Below are 13,964 nucleotides of genomic sequence, written 5' to 3' on the forward strand. Positions count from 1 at the left end.
ACTTATTCCTAGATATATTCACTCTGCACCCTAGACACCACTTTACATCTTAGCACATGAGCCTAGGACATGTCATCTTTATGGCACATTTAGATAAGACTGTAACATAACATTTTTTGTAGGTTCCAAGTTAAAAAAAATGTATGCATCAAATGATGGGGGGGAACTGTTACTATGTCACTTTGCATGATTTGTCAGGAGGTATAGCTGTGTGATTAACTCAGTCTTTGGAGTTCAAAAAGTTTATCATACTTTTTTCACAGTTCCTGACTGAAAATAAGAGAGTCTATGATCAAAAAGCTGGTCATGTTTAACAAAATATTCAATTAATTATTTACAATATTCCTATGGGGTCTTTATAAGACTTAGAGCAGGGGTCTGCAACTTTAAACACTCAAAGAGTCATTTGGACCCATTTTCCACAGAAAAGAAAACACTGGGAGCCACAAAACTCTTCCAGTGCCTGACTATTTCTTGAGCAGCCACAAAACTAGCATATGTAGTTGAATTAAATGTTCTGTTTTCTTCTGAAACTTTTCTTGGATTTATCCATGGTTGGCCTACGAGGGGTTGAAAAGCTCAATAAATTGTGTGCCGGCAGGTGTCACACATCAGCAGTTGCGACCCATATTTTGAGTGACAGGGAGCCACAGCAGAGGGGTGAAAGAGCCACATGCAGCTCCAGAGCTGCAGGTTGCTGACCCCTGATCTAGAGGCAATTTTAGAATGTAAGGTGATAATTCAAACTGCTTCCCATTTATCTCTTTTTGCAAATTATAATAATCTTAAAACATTAAAATAAGATTGGGTGTAGAGTGAATTGGCCATCAGATCATTGTTCCAAACCCATTGGTGCTCATGGACTCATGGGTCCATGCTCCTTCTTTTTTAACATTCATATATTAAAAACAGAGGCAGGAAAGTTGATTTAAACGATTACTTATGTGAAACAGCTCTGATGTGCATCAGGTTTTTTCCTAACGTTTTGCTTCTATGCCACAAATACAGCAACATTTCTTTGTACCCGTAAACTTTATTAAAATATGTGCTTCTTCAGCCTTAAATTAAATTTAAAAAGTATTTTGACTCTTACAGAAATAGCATCAAAGTGTAGAAATGAGAGGATTACAATGCAAAGAAGTAACATAAAATAGCACATACAAAGGAAAGAAATTCCCCCTGCCCCATCAATTAAAAAAAATGTATGGATCTCTCTCTTGGCAGGCTTTAGATAGTTTACCCTACAATGCTGGAAAGAAAAGAAAAAGAAAGCAATAACTCTCTAAAATAAATAAACTTCATATGATATGTTTTTGAAAAGGAGCTGCAAAATTCACAAAATATAAAATGATACTGCATCCATTTGCCTTCATTGTATCAGTTGTTCTGAAGAGTATGGAATTCGTTCCATACTCTTGACAACCTGACTTGAAATTTTCTTTAGCAACCAACTTGTGAGTGTATTTTTGCAAGATAAAAGCTGTATCCTTTAGCTTTTCAGCAAGGAAGTTGTAGGTTTACATTCAGAAAAAAGGCATTGCAATCTCCAGTGGTGGAACAAGGCCCTGATTTAGCCATTACAGAAAAAAAAAAACCCATAAAGTTTTGCCATTTACAAATCAGTACTTATCTTTAAGTTGTCTGATGATATTGTTTTAGATAAAGATATAATTCAGGCATAAATGTTGGTGAGTGAATGAGAGCATTACCTTTGAGAACATTTTTTGATTCTCTTACTGCTCCAAGAGCTGAACATCACAACTTTATAAAATATATCTTCCATGTTAGAACATTTCAGTTCGATGTCATTTACAGAGATGCAAACACTGCTCCAAGACAAAAAAAAGTTTCATCTGGAAATCTTCACCCAAATTCCAGGAAATTAAAAAGAGAAAATAACTCACAAGTTTTATTCAGATATTACAAAACTGCTTTGCTCCAGACTCTGAAAGGACAACAGGCATTCATTTGTTGTAAGATATAATTTTTGACTCATATAGTATTTCATCATGACACTAAATTGTTTTGCTGGGATATGTTATGCAAGCATGAGAGCGACACATGCTCCCCTGATACATGCCACTTTGAGTTTTTAACAAAAGTGAGACACACTTGAAAAATTAAGGCTAAGCTAGATGAAGTGGAGTTTTGGTCGGTCATTTGCTTTCAGAATGCGGTACGTGTTACTTTAATAATCAAATAAACAAATAGTCTAATCTGCACTTTACTTTGCTACAAGTTCTTTCCATCAACTTTTAAGCCTTTCCAGTTTCAACTATGAGGTGAAAGAAATCAGCCTGGAGCAATAGACTGGTGAGAAATAAGGTGTTGGAGTTGGGAATATTTAGAGTGTTTCTTCAGCTTTTACTTTAGCAGTAAAGTGATAGAAATGGAATAAGACATGTATCAGCCACTGTCACTTCTTGTTTGGCTTTACAAGTGTAACTATGAACCTGACAGAAATATCAAAAGATGCATAATTTTATGTGGAAAGGTACAATGGTACAAATATTCACAGAGACAATGAGACAATTAATTATTCTAGATCTGTAATTACTGTAGATTGTCATGTCAGCAAACAATTGTCTAGGATTTGGTATAGAAGTGCCAGACCAATTGCAAACTCATGTTATTATTTATTTAAAATTTAAAATTTAAATAAATAAAATTTAAAATTTATGGCATAAATTTTAATTGAGAATAATTTCATTGCTCCATGGGGTGTTTTTTTGGGGGTGGGTGGGAAAGGGGAACTGGGGGATGAACCATAAATTAAACAGTGTTGTGGTTCCTAGTGCTTAGAATGGTTGCAGTGTGGCATACATTTCAGGAAACCTGGAAGTTTCAGCTCAAAAAATCCAACATAATACAGGTTGCGTCCATCTTGCTGCTGTAAGTGTTTTGTCTTTTAGAGTCACAGGCACAACAGCTGTTCCAGTAGCTGTTGGAATGAATGATGAGCTCAGAAACATCTAAGACATAAAAGTTGGAGATACAACAAAATATTTTCCCTTCTTTGTTGGGGTAGCTATAAAATATTTACTCAAATGTTTTATGGCACGATTTCAGAAAAAGAGGAGAGTTGGACATTCTGAGCTGAAAGAGAAAGCCATCCTGGTTGGTTGGAGGTAGTGACTGATGACCCAATGACCTCTTGAGTTTAAGTGGGAGAGATGACAGGGAAAATGACTTGGCTTTCTTTTTTCCTACTGTTGACTCATCAACTCAACTCATCTGTCACTGGACTGTGGGCAGGGAAATCTGAGCCAATATAAGGCTTTATGGAGACAACAGGTGGGTGAGTCGGGGGTGGATGAATAAGGCTTTGAAATGCCTTTCAAACTATAATGAAGATATTTTATCTTAATTAGTTTGGATATTGGATCTTCTTTGAGAAAACATCTAGATTTGGGGGTCACATGTTTGGACAAGGCCTCACATCACTCTTCAGTAAATGCCTAATGACCCGATCTCAAGGGTGTATATTAGCTTTAGTCATACAAACAGAAAAGTATCCTTACTTAGGAAATTAGAATGTTTCAGCAAAGCTAAAATGTTATCTTCTGTTCCTCGCAGCTTTGAATAAAATCTGGTTTCTTGCCAGACAGAGGCTGCTGTCCTAATGTCCTTATTAAGTCACATGAGGATCAAGTGCATAAATAATTTTGTAATGTGTACAAAGAGTTGAAATGTTTAGTGACTTTTTTTTACCCTGAAACTCACTGAAAACTTCTTTTCAGCCACTTTAGCAATGCAGAAGTTTAAATCTAACTTATATGAATTGACCGAGTAGAATAGATCAAATTAGAAAAATCCTGATTATTTGGTTACCAACATGACCAACTAAAGCTGCTTTAAAAAAAAAAAACCATCTGGGCACTGATACTAGAATCCACAGACTGAGGCACCAAATTATTTTATAAAAACTCCAAAAATAACATATTGAAAATAAACATCTCTGTCTCTGTGAGGTCTCATAGTCAACAGTCCTATCCATAAATTAAGTGGCAGTCTTCTGGATTTGTGGAACTGGATATCATAAATCTTGAATAACAAAACAAGTAAATATATGTTTGCATTAAAACAAAAATATTAATTGGAATCACTAGACTTTAGCACAAATATTAGATTTCCATCTCTATTGATATGTACAAAAATATATTTTTCCTTTTAATATGATTAAATTACTATTTTTTTCAACCTTAATCCCAACCAAAGTCATGGCCCGTCATCTGGTAGAACTTCATGTTGAATGGCCGATAGAATTCTCGCAGCCTTTGTACTACTTTCTGATCAATGTCAGGGTGGGTCCGTCCTTTTGTCTTGCCCAGGCAGTGGGGCTTGCTGCTGCCTTCAGCCTTTTTCAGGCATGGGAACCCCTTGGTTTTGTTGAAGTAGAAATGTTTATCTGTGATGATCCTCTTGAGGCCCAGAAAGTCCTGGACGCGGCCCAACTCGCCTGCTGGATCACTGATCAGTCTCTCCCCACTGACAAAAAGGATTTGCCCAAGCGGGAAGTACAGGAGCCAATTTTCTAGATGCTTGGCATAAATGCCAATCTGGATGGCGCTCCAAGAAGTATCAATCAGGCCCGTAGTCCTGTTTTTGAAGGTCAGGCTCTCAAAGGATGGGATGTCTGGCTTCTTGGAAAGGGTTTGTGTGTAGTCAGAAATGGCTCGGGTGACCGGGTCTCTCACCACCACAATGAGCTTGGTGTCCTTTGACATAGAGGAGATGCGAGCTGGTGCTTCCTTAGTGACAAAGTAGCTGGGCGTCTTCTCCATGGTGATCTGGCCATCAAGAGTTCTTGGCATCAGTTCCCTAATGAAAAACAGAGGAAAGAATTTGCAAAGCTGCACATTTGTACATGCCTATTTTCAGCTCAATCATAGAAAATAATGGAACTCATATACTGGATGTCAGCTATGGAGGAAATTTTGAAACATTTGAGCACAAGGTTTTTTGTTTTTTTTTTAAATGAATAAAGTGTCTTTTGAGTTGAGATCTACTCTTAAAGCCCTGTACATTCTGATGGTCTCTAGGTCGGATTCCACTTAGCTTTTTGAGATCAACCACAGTTAGTGAGTGATACAACATCTTATCAACAAATATTGTATCGGACAAGATAATTCATGGAAAGTTGTAACCCTATTTATAGGAATCTCCATTTGTTCTGTAACATGGGAATATTGGTAAATGGCAGACCAATTGGTGTCTTATGTAGATTAGGCCAAGGTCAGGAACATTGAATGGATTCTCTAATTGAATGGGCATTTGACAATTACATCCAAATTCAGCATTCTGGCCACTTCCACATCACATTCGTTAGTTTACAAATTTGGGAGAATAGGAGAAGGAGTTTTAAAACATTTAAATGATCTCTGGAAAAAAGTGCATATGCAAATTATTCTAGTGCAAGAGTCTTGTGAGCTATTATTTTTCCTATATTTACTATTCAGTTATACAGTACTATATCAAAAGGTCTCATCACATTTCAAAAATTATTTCATTCTAATATAAGATTATACAGGCAATGCCTTTATCTCATCATGCTATCTAGCATTGGTTTCCTAAGCTCATGAGGCTAAGCGTTGCTAGGACCATTTGTTTAAGAGAAAGATCTACAACCATCACCTGTTAAAAATAAAGCTCACCCCCCAAAAAAAAGGTCCACCATAATTCAGCTCCTCCAAATCAGATTTCCCCAGAAAATTGACCATAAGGTCAGATACAGGCAGGTGGAACATTATGCACTCTTATGAATAAGAACCATTTACCAAGTAAATAGCAAAGAACAGTTATGTTTACAAGTGGATTTACATGAAGAATTGAACCTTCTAGCTGGCATTTTGGCCACACAATGATCTGTTTCACACTCTGAAGAAATGAACACTCGGCTTGTTGGCAGACTGAAACCGCTGACTCTGTATTGTTGGGAGCCACTAGCAGTGTTGTGCTACAACCCTGGAGAGATTAACTAATGACTTGGGCATCTTCCATAGACATAAGGCTGCATGGACTGGTGGCATCTGAAAATGATCAGGGCTACAGAAATATTTTGGCAAGAGTAATTTTGAAATGCCGTTTGCCCAAACAAATGGGCGTTTGTTATTGTTATTTTTATTTTATTTTTTGCTTTAAGTTATATGCCGCCCTTCTCCGGAGACTCAGGGTGGCTTACAATGCATTAAGCAATAGTCTTCATACTTTTGTATATTTATACAAAGTCATCTTATTGCCCCCACAATCCGGGTCCTCATTTCACCTACCTTTGAAAGGATGGAAGGCTGAGTCAACCTTGAGCCTGGTGAGATTTGAACTTGCAGTAATTGCAAGCCAGCAGATGTTAATAACAGTGCTTTAGTCCACTGTACTACAGGCTCTTCTCATTTTAACATTTGTATGGAGGTTTGTATGGAGGATGCATTGGCTTAAGTACTTATTTAAGGAAGGTAACTCCTCTAAAGAGGAGTATTTTTTTTTTTTTTTGGCTGCATCTATTAATTCAGCATTCAGTGTTGAAATCCATGTTTACTTGGCTATTTCAAAAACTCAACTTAGAATATTGAAGCTTGCACCAATGTTTCACATACTGAGGATGATCCCCTATTTGACAAAAGTCCTACAGGCGCTACTTTCAAGCAATCTAATGACATACTTATATGTTGAATGGATTTATACTTAATTACATTATATAGAGCTTTCACTATATAATGTAACTGTGTATAAACTGTTGATTGTCTATTAAGCACTAGGTGTTCTTTAAATCAGGGGTCTCCAATCTTGGCAACTTTAAGACTTGTGGACTTCAACTCCCAGAATTCATCAGACAGCTTTGCTGCTGATGAATTCTGGGAGTTGAAGTCCACAAGTCTTAAAGTTGCCAATGTTGGAGACACCTGCTTTAAATAGTTAGATGTGAGGCCAGCAGGCATCTGAAGCTTATACATGAGAATGTGGGAAGCCATGGAGATGACCTTGGAAAAACTATATAGAATCCATTAAACAAATGCATAAGCTTGCTTTGGGTCCAAAGCACAGAGACAAGTATTAGACAAGTATTAGATTTAGGCTGGCTATCCTCCTAAGCTCCTAGGGCCATGAGGACAAACCTATGGCACTGCGGGCACGCAAGCCATCACCCAGCTCAGCTCCACCATGCATGCTTCCCGATGGCCAGATGATTTTTGGGTCTCTATCCTGCAAGCAGGAGACGTGCACGCATGCATGAAGGGAGGAGGGGGGCTACCTTTCTCCTCACTTTCTGCTGCCCGTGCCTTCCCAGATCTCTGGAGATTCCCTCCCAGCCCTGTTTTGGGAGGCGAGGCTTTTTCCCCCTCCCAGCCATTTTGGGAGGCGAGGTTCCCCTCTCCCAGCACTGTTTTGGGATATGAGGCCAAAAGGGAGGATCGTGCGCACATGTGCAGGGGGAGGGGAGCATGGGGGAGTCACGTGCACATGCATGGGGGGATCATGCTTGCATGTGCAGGGAGGCAGGGCATGTGGGAGGGACATTGCATTATAGGTGTGGGCATGCACGTGTGCGCAATAGCGCACACACGCTTTTGGCACTCAAGGAAAAAAAGGTTAGCCATCACTGTCCTAGGATATAAGAGGAAAGGAAGGAAAATAGAATCACTTGCAAAGTTTTGTTACCATAGCCTTTCACAATAAAGTATAGTACTATTTTTTTTTTTGTGAAATCTATTCCCTGATCTGGACGACCTTCTAGGGCTGAAAGAAAATCAGTCAAAGCTTTGAGTTGGTCCATCAGTCACATCCAATGAACTTGTTTACTAACCTGGCACTAAAAGATATTGATGACCCGACCTGACCATCTTCATTCCACAAGGACGAACTTCATGGAAATAGCAAATGTATGTATCTTCCCAATGGATTATGGATTTGTTATCCAGGGCATACCGTATGTATAGTTTAGTTCTGGAATGGGTATTACCCATTAATACCCAAGGGCATGCATTCAGCAAGATAGCTGTAGTATATATACACACACACACACAGCTGCATACAGTATGATTAGCTCCTCTTAACCTAACACCTTTCATTTCTCTTCCCCATGCTGGGGAGTTTTTATTTGTTTGTTGTTTTGCAGTGGCTGATGGTGATTTACTGAATGGAAAATTGTCTATAGACTTTTCAGCTGATGAAGAAAAGAGCAGCAGTAGGCAAGCTTGTAAACAGCACAGATTTAGCTTCCATGTGGATGCCCTTGGGCACATTGAACAAAGAGTGACATATCACCGCATATTGGTACAGCAGTCCCATTTTTGAATGCATTCACAAATGGACATATAGTACTGTAGTTGTTTATTCTGATCTTTAGTTGCCTTATACTTAACCTAGCCATAATTCTCAGAGGTTGAGTTTTTTTGCCATTAAGTATGTGCCAGAGTAAACTCCCCCCCCCACAGTTCTGGTAGAAGTTGCAGCCTACAGAATGACACTCAGTTCTCTGTTCAAGTTGCCAAGTTCCAACAGCTGAGGTCTCATTTGTGGAAACAAAATAAACAACGTGTATAAACCACACCGTACTTTCAGATATTAATTTCTGCAGTTTTGCTGATTAAAAAGACGGTACTTATGGAGTATCTGCAGATGGCCTGTCACTATCAATTCAAAGATGTTCTATGGTGACACATATTCAGATTAGAAATAGGAGCAGGGAAAAGTGTGTTGATTCACATTTCAAGAAGCATCCTCATTCACAGCCAACACATGATCTGGAACACAATCATCCTTTAGTTTTTCACATTTCTCTGGAAGTCAATATCAATGGGTGCATCTGGTATCAGCCACCTCATACTGAAGATTGTGACCTGGATTATAATAAGAATAAGTTAAAAAGTCAAGAAATTAATGAAAGAAAAAAAATAAAAAAGCTGTGTATCTGTGGAAGTAAATGAGAGGGAATAAGACAATAGAACTGAATGAAGGTGGCATGGCCATGAGGGATAGAGGAATGCATTCAGGAAAATTAAGCTGTAGGTTTCCTTATCAATGAAAGAGCTACAAAGTATGTTAGAAAGAATGAATTGATGTCCACTAGGTTGCTGTAGGTGCATTTAAAAGTACAATCTCATACATAGGTGATATCTACATCTTAAGTGCAGTAAATGATGGTAATGAGGGAGATGAGCAGTTTAGAAATATGAAATATAAATAAATAATAGATGAACCAAATATGAGTTTGGTGGAAAATTGTGCAACATTCTGAAGGTATGCAGAATGAAGGTATGCAATCCAGGGGAAATTATTCTCTTTGATGACATGAATGAGTAGGTAAAAATGACACAAGCAAGTACTGTGTAGAAAAAGTGTGGGACCATATACAAATCCAAGAATGATGACTGTTAGGAGTAGAGCTGACATAGCATGGACTAGTTCCCAGATTAGTAAGAATATTACATCAATAAATCTGTGCTGTAGGGCCAAATATCTGTTAATGTGGAAAGACGAGATAAAAAACCCCCTAAAATTTCAACTCTGGAGGACTGATGTGCATTTATATATAAAATGGTTTAATAGTTTGAAATTTGAATTTTAAAAACTTAAATGTATCACTCAAAATACGTAGCAGTCTTTGAATGATTCTCATTTTAATAATTTTTGCTTTTTTCCAGCTTCTTTCCCAAAGTTACATAAGCATTTTAATTACCTTTTAATATTCATATTAATCGGTAGACAATTAGAAATATTTACTTCCATACATTTGGAAACATTTGTCATAATAATTATTACCAGGTACTCCAAAGAGCTAAAGAAAAATGCAAAATCCTAAACTCTGCAAATGTTCTTGGATAGCTTAGCTCTTATATAAATAGGTGAGATTTTTAGGATGCATTTATTAATTTTTTTTTAAAAAAAAGTCTGATTGTTAAAAAAAAGTTAAGCAAATTCTTTCGTCCGATTTTATTTTATTTTATTTTATTTGAGTTTTATTGGGTTTTAACAATTAAACAATTCTTATTCAACTCTTTTGTCCGATTTTAGAATCTAATCAAGAACAGGTATACCTTCAGATCACCATACAGGTAATACCTGGCTCTTCATATCTTAACACTAAATGTCTTGCAGTAGACAAGTGTGACTTTTTGTATTTCTTATGGTATAACCATCCTCTAGGGAAAAGACAGCTAGTCAGTCACAGAATAAGTCTTTCTTTTATTTTCTTTTATGGGGCAGGTCAAGCTCTGGATTTGGTTTTGTCCATTGGACAGGAGGATGTTCCAAAAGTGGGAAAGTTTACAATTGTTCTCTGGATATACCATTTCACTGAGATTTAGGCTTGCAGTGACTATTGTTTTCTGCAGGAGTGGAGTGGTCCATCCCAAAACATTCCAGGGATTTTGAGGCTAGTATGGCTGGTCAAACATTTGGTTGCCCTGTGGAATGCAAAGAAGAGCAGGGCATCCACAGTGCCAAGTGAGTTCATTTCCTGGGTATATATCTCAGTGGAGGACAATGAAGCAAGGTTCTTCCCCATTCCCTTATTTCATGACATATAGTTCAGTCAGCTACAGTTTTATACTGTAGAGTCAAGACAACGATTGAGTGGTATGATTTTTAGACCGAGTTATGACATGCATGACATTATTGCTTGTTACTCTTTGACTAAAAACTTCTTTTTGATCCTTCCAATTTCCATTTTCTGCCAGGAAAGTGTACACAACAGAACTCTCCAGAAAGCAACCTAGCCAGACATCATGTAAGTTAGTTAGGTGTGGTTTTTCAGGAGATGCTTTGCTGCTCAGATGACAGCGTGCTAAATATGAAAGCTGTTTGTTAATGCAGAGTTATCAAGGTTGTGGGTTTGTTATTTTTTGCATATGTGGGCAGGAGGAAGTAAAATGAAAACATGTTCCCACCAACACTGAGTCAACAACATTCTAAAAAGGAAGAAAAAAAGGGGCGGAGGTGGGCAGGTCTGATGAAAACCTCAATTCATCATGGATCATGGCTTCCTGGTGCCTTTGCTATTACCTCACAGGTTTTGCTGCTTCCAGAATTTGTTCATTTGTGCGTAATGTACATTGCAAGTAACACACACAAATTATAGTGTCTATTTAGGAGAAGAAATCAAATAATATTTTCAGTTGCTAAATAGATAGACAGATGGCTATCTGGGCAAATATCTGAAGATGACACCCATATGTTATGATAGCTGGTTGCATATAAACTAAGCATTAGAAAATTCCATCTCTCTCTGTGTGTGTGTGTGTGTGTGTGTGTGTGTGTGTGTGCATGTGTGTTTGTGTGTCAGTGTGTGTGTGTGCATTTGCATAGACATGCAGACAAAACCACACAGAACCACAGACATATATAATTACAGTGCAATTCTATCCTTGTTTAAACATAAACAAATGTCACAGATGTCACATTATTTCATTCAGTGATCTCATTTGAAACTGTATTCCCATTTCAGTTTCATGGATAAGGAAAAAAAAAGTCTTTCTAAGAACTGATCAGATTGGGGCTCTGCACAGCCAAGGTAGAAGGTGTGGATCTTCTCATTGATCTCCACTTGTGCTCCTCCTCCACTGTTACAAATCATTTCTACCTACGTAAACTCCTTATTTTGTGTTCCTATTGCCTCCCCTTTGGAAGGGGCTAATGGTACAACAACATCATTAAAGAAAACCCAGGAAAATCAGAAGATAAATCGTGCAACCTGTATAATCCTGCATGCTTTTTATACTATTACATTCATTGAGCTGACTGTAGCAAGGTAAATGAAATGAGATTTGATGTCTCAGGGAAGCAGGAACATTTATAGCATATGATTTAAAAAAAAAGTCAAGTTCACAAGTGCATTGGTGAAATAAAAGTTCTGTTTTTTCATGTGCCACACATGAAAACTACTGAAGTTTCTATTAAACCATTGCAGTCTCCATCTTGGTTTTTACTGGACTCTACAGGCATTTTGGTGGAAAACTTTTGAAACTAAGAAATCTGTATTGAGTCAGCCAACAGTTATCATGGTAACTATGACATATGACAGCACTAAGAAAAAAGGGACATGCTCTCAGACTATCTGTAAGGACATAGTGAGCTAAATACCCATAAAGGAGCAGGGACAGTATTATAGGGGAGAACACTGACCAGAGTACAGTCAGATCCTGGATGTCAAAATCTGTCCAGACAAAGGACATGTACTCCAAACAGCTCTCATGAGCAGACTGCAAGAACTGAAAAGTTTATGGTCGGCTGGTAAATCGAGTAGCTGGGGTTGAGGGATTTCATTTATGCTCAGAATTGTAATGTAGCTTATGTGGACATAAAGCATGGCTAAGCCTCATTTTTAAATCACTTTTTGAATTACTTTTTTATTGCTTTTTAAACATTAACAACATTTGGAATGACAAGGTTTGATGGCATTCATTGGGTGAGTCTCCTTCTTAACAAAAGAAATTTTAAGTGTAACTTAAAGGACTTAGAAATGTTGGGGAATAAATGGCAAAAGGGTGATCAGAGTGTTATTTCTGAAAAGTTATAAATATACTAAGAGTTGACTTGAAATGGGATTTTCAAATTAATAGAATAGATGCTTCCCATGCGAAAATGGCTGTGTTTTGATTTTTTTTTTTTTTTTAAAAATGGATCTTTAAACTGGCTGATATTTTAATACTTAAAAGGGAGAGTGACTTGGATAATTTTCCTATATTGGATATACAAAGGAGACCTGTTAAAGTTTTGAAAGACTTGGTGAAAAGAATAGATGTAAAAATTTAGGATATTATTTGAAGAGATTAAAGATCAAAATTGTAAAAAGCAAAGGGAGAGAATATAACATGGATTTTTTGATCAGGGTTAAAGATAGTTGATGTTATTCTAGAATCACTAAATGGACATTTTATTTATCATCCCGGACTGAGTGATGCAGATTTAAGGATCTGAGAATTTCTTTTGAGATGAAGGGGGAATATTTATTTTTTGTTATATTGTAATCTTTTCTATTTTTTCATTTACATTGTTCTCTTTCTTCCTTTTTACTATTCTGCATTTTTGATTTTTTTTCTATTTTTTATTTCTTGTAGTTTGTATTACATTTGATCTGCACAACTGTAACATTTAATAAAACTAATTGAAAAAACAAATTCGGGAAAGCAACGCCAAGGCAATGGTATCCTAGCTTTGATCTTATTAGCAAGTAAGGATCCTTTTCAGATGAATCCTAAATCATTATTTGTAAAGGATTGTTTAAAAAAGGCAGTTTCCCTCCACAGAGAAATGTCTGAATCCAACTGAACAACCTAAGTTATGCAATTAACAATTATAGCCCTGATCCAGAGTTTCCTGAGTATGCCAACTAATATTAGGAAACATTGCAAATATAATCTGTTACTTATTGCATATGTGCTCTATTCATCATAATTAATAATATTAGTATTAATTTCTTATTAATTATTAGTATTCATCAAGTTTTTTTCAACACTGACAGCTGGCAAGTTGATTGACAGTAAAATCAAAATAAAAATATTCACAAATAAAAAAGAGAAAGAAAAAAGGAAGTACTCTGAGAGTGTTTTAGATAAAGCCTAGAAAACCAGCCAATTATTCTCTTTTTGAAAGGCATCATTTGCTTTCTAGAATAAACCTGAACCAAATCTGTATCTCCACTCAATTTATGAAAAAAAAATGTGTTGGTTCCATCAGGGGTGGGTTCTAAATTTTTTTACTACCGGTTCTGTGGGCGTGGCTTATTTTGTGGCCATGGCTTGATGGTCATGTGACAATTGTTTAGGATTTAGCAGAGGTACTGGTCTACCAGGCTTTTAACTGCTTGCAGAGCTGTACCGGTCTACCCATTTATTTTTGCAAGCACTGGTCTACTCATGTATTTTTGCAGGCATTGGTCTACTCATTTGTTTTTGGAGGCACTGGTCTACCACCAAACTGCCTTTTACCACTGATCAGCTGTAGGGTGGCCCTTTGAAGCCCTGCGG

At 37.1% G+C, this 13,964-nt stretch overlaps 1 protein-coding gene across 1 annotated transcript in view; it reads right to left on the reverse strand.

Moving 5' to 3' along the window:
* Positions 1 to 1,013: 1,013 nt before the first annotated feature.
* Positions 1,014 to 13,964, reverse strand: part of LOC117660302 (heparan sulfate glucosamine 3-O-sulfotransferase 3A1-like) — a 91,004-nt gene continuing 78,053 nt past the window's right edge. Inside the window, exon 2 of the mRNA XM_034408361.2 lies at positions 1,014 to 4,821. Coding sequence (XP_034264252.1) covers positions 4,203 to 4,821 — 619 coding nt within the window. The 3' untranslated portion in view covers positions 1,014 to 4,202. The remainder of the gene's footprint in view (positions 4,822 to 13,964) is intronic.

This window comes from Pantherophis guttatus, chromosome 2, assembly GCF_059756535.1.
Source record: "Pantherophis guttatus breed Tessera chromosome 2, ASM5975653v1, whole genome shotgun sequence".
NCBI classification, from domain to species: Eukaryota; Metazoa; Chordata; class Lepidosauria; order Squamata; family Colubridae; genus Pantherophis; species Pantherophis guttatus.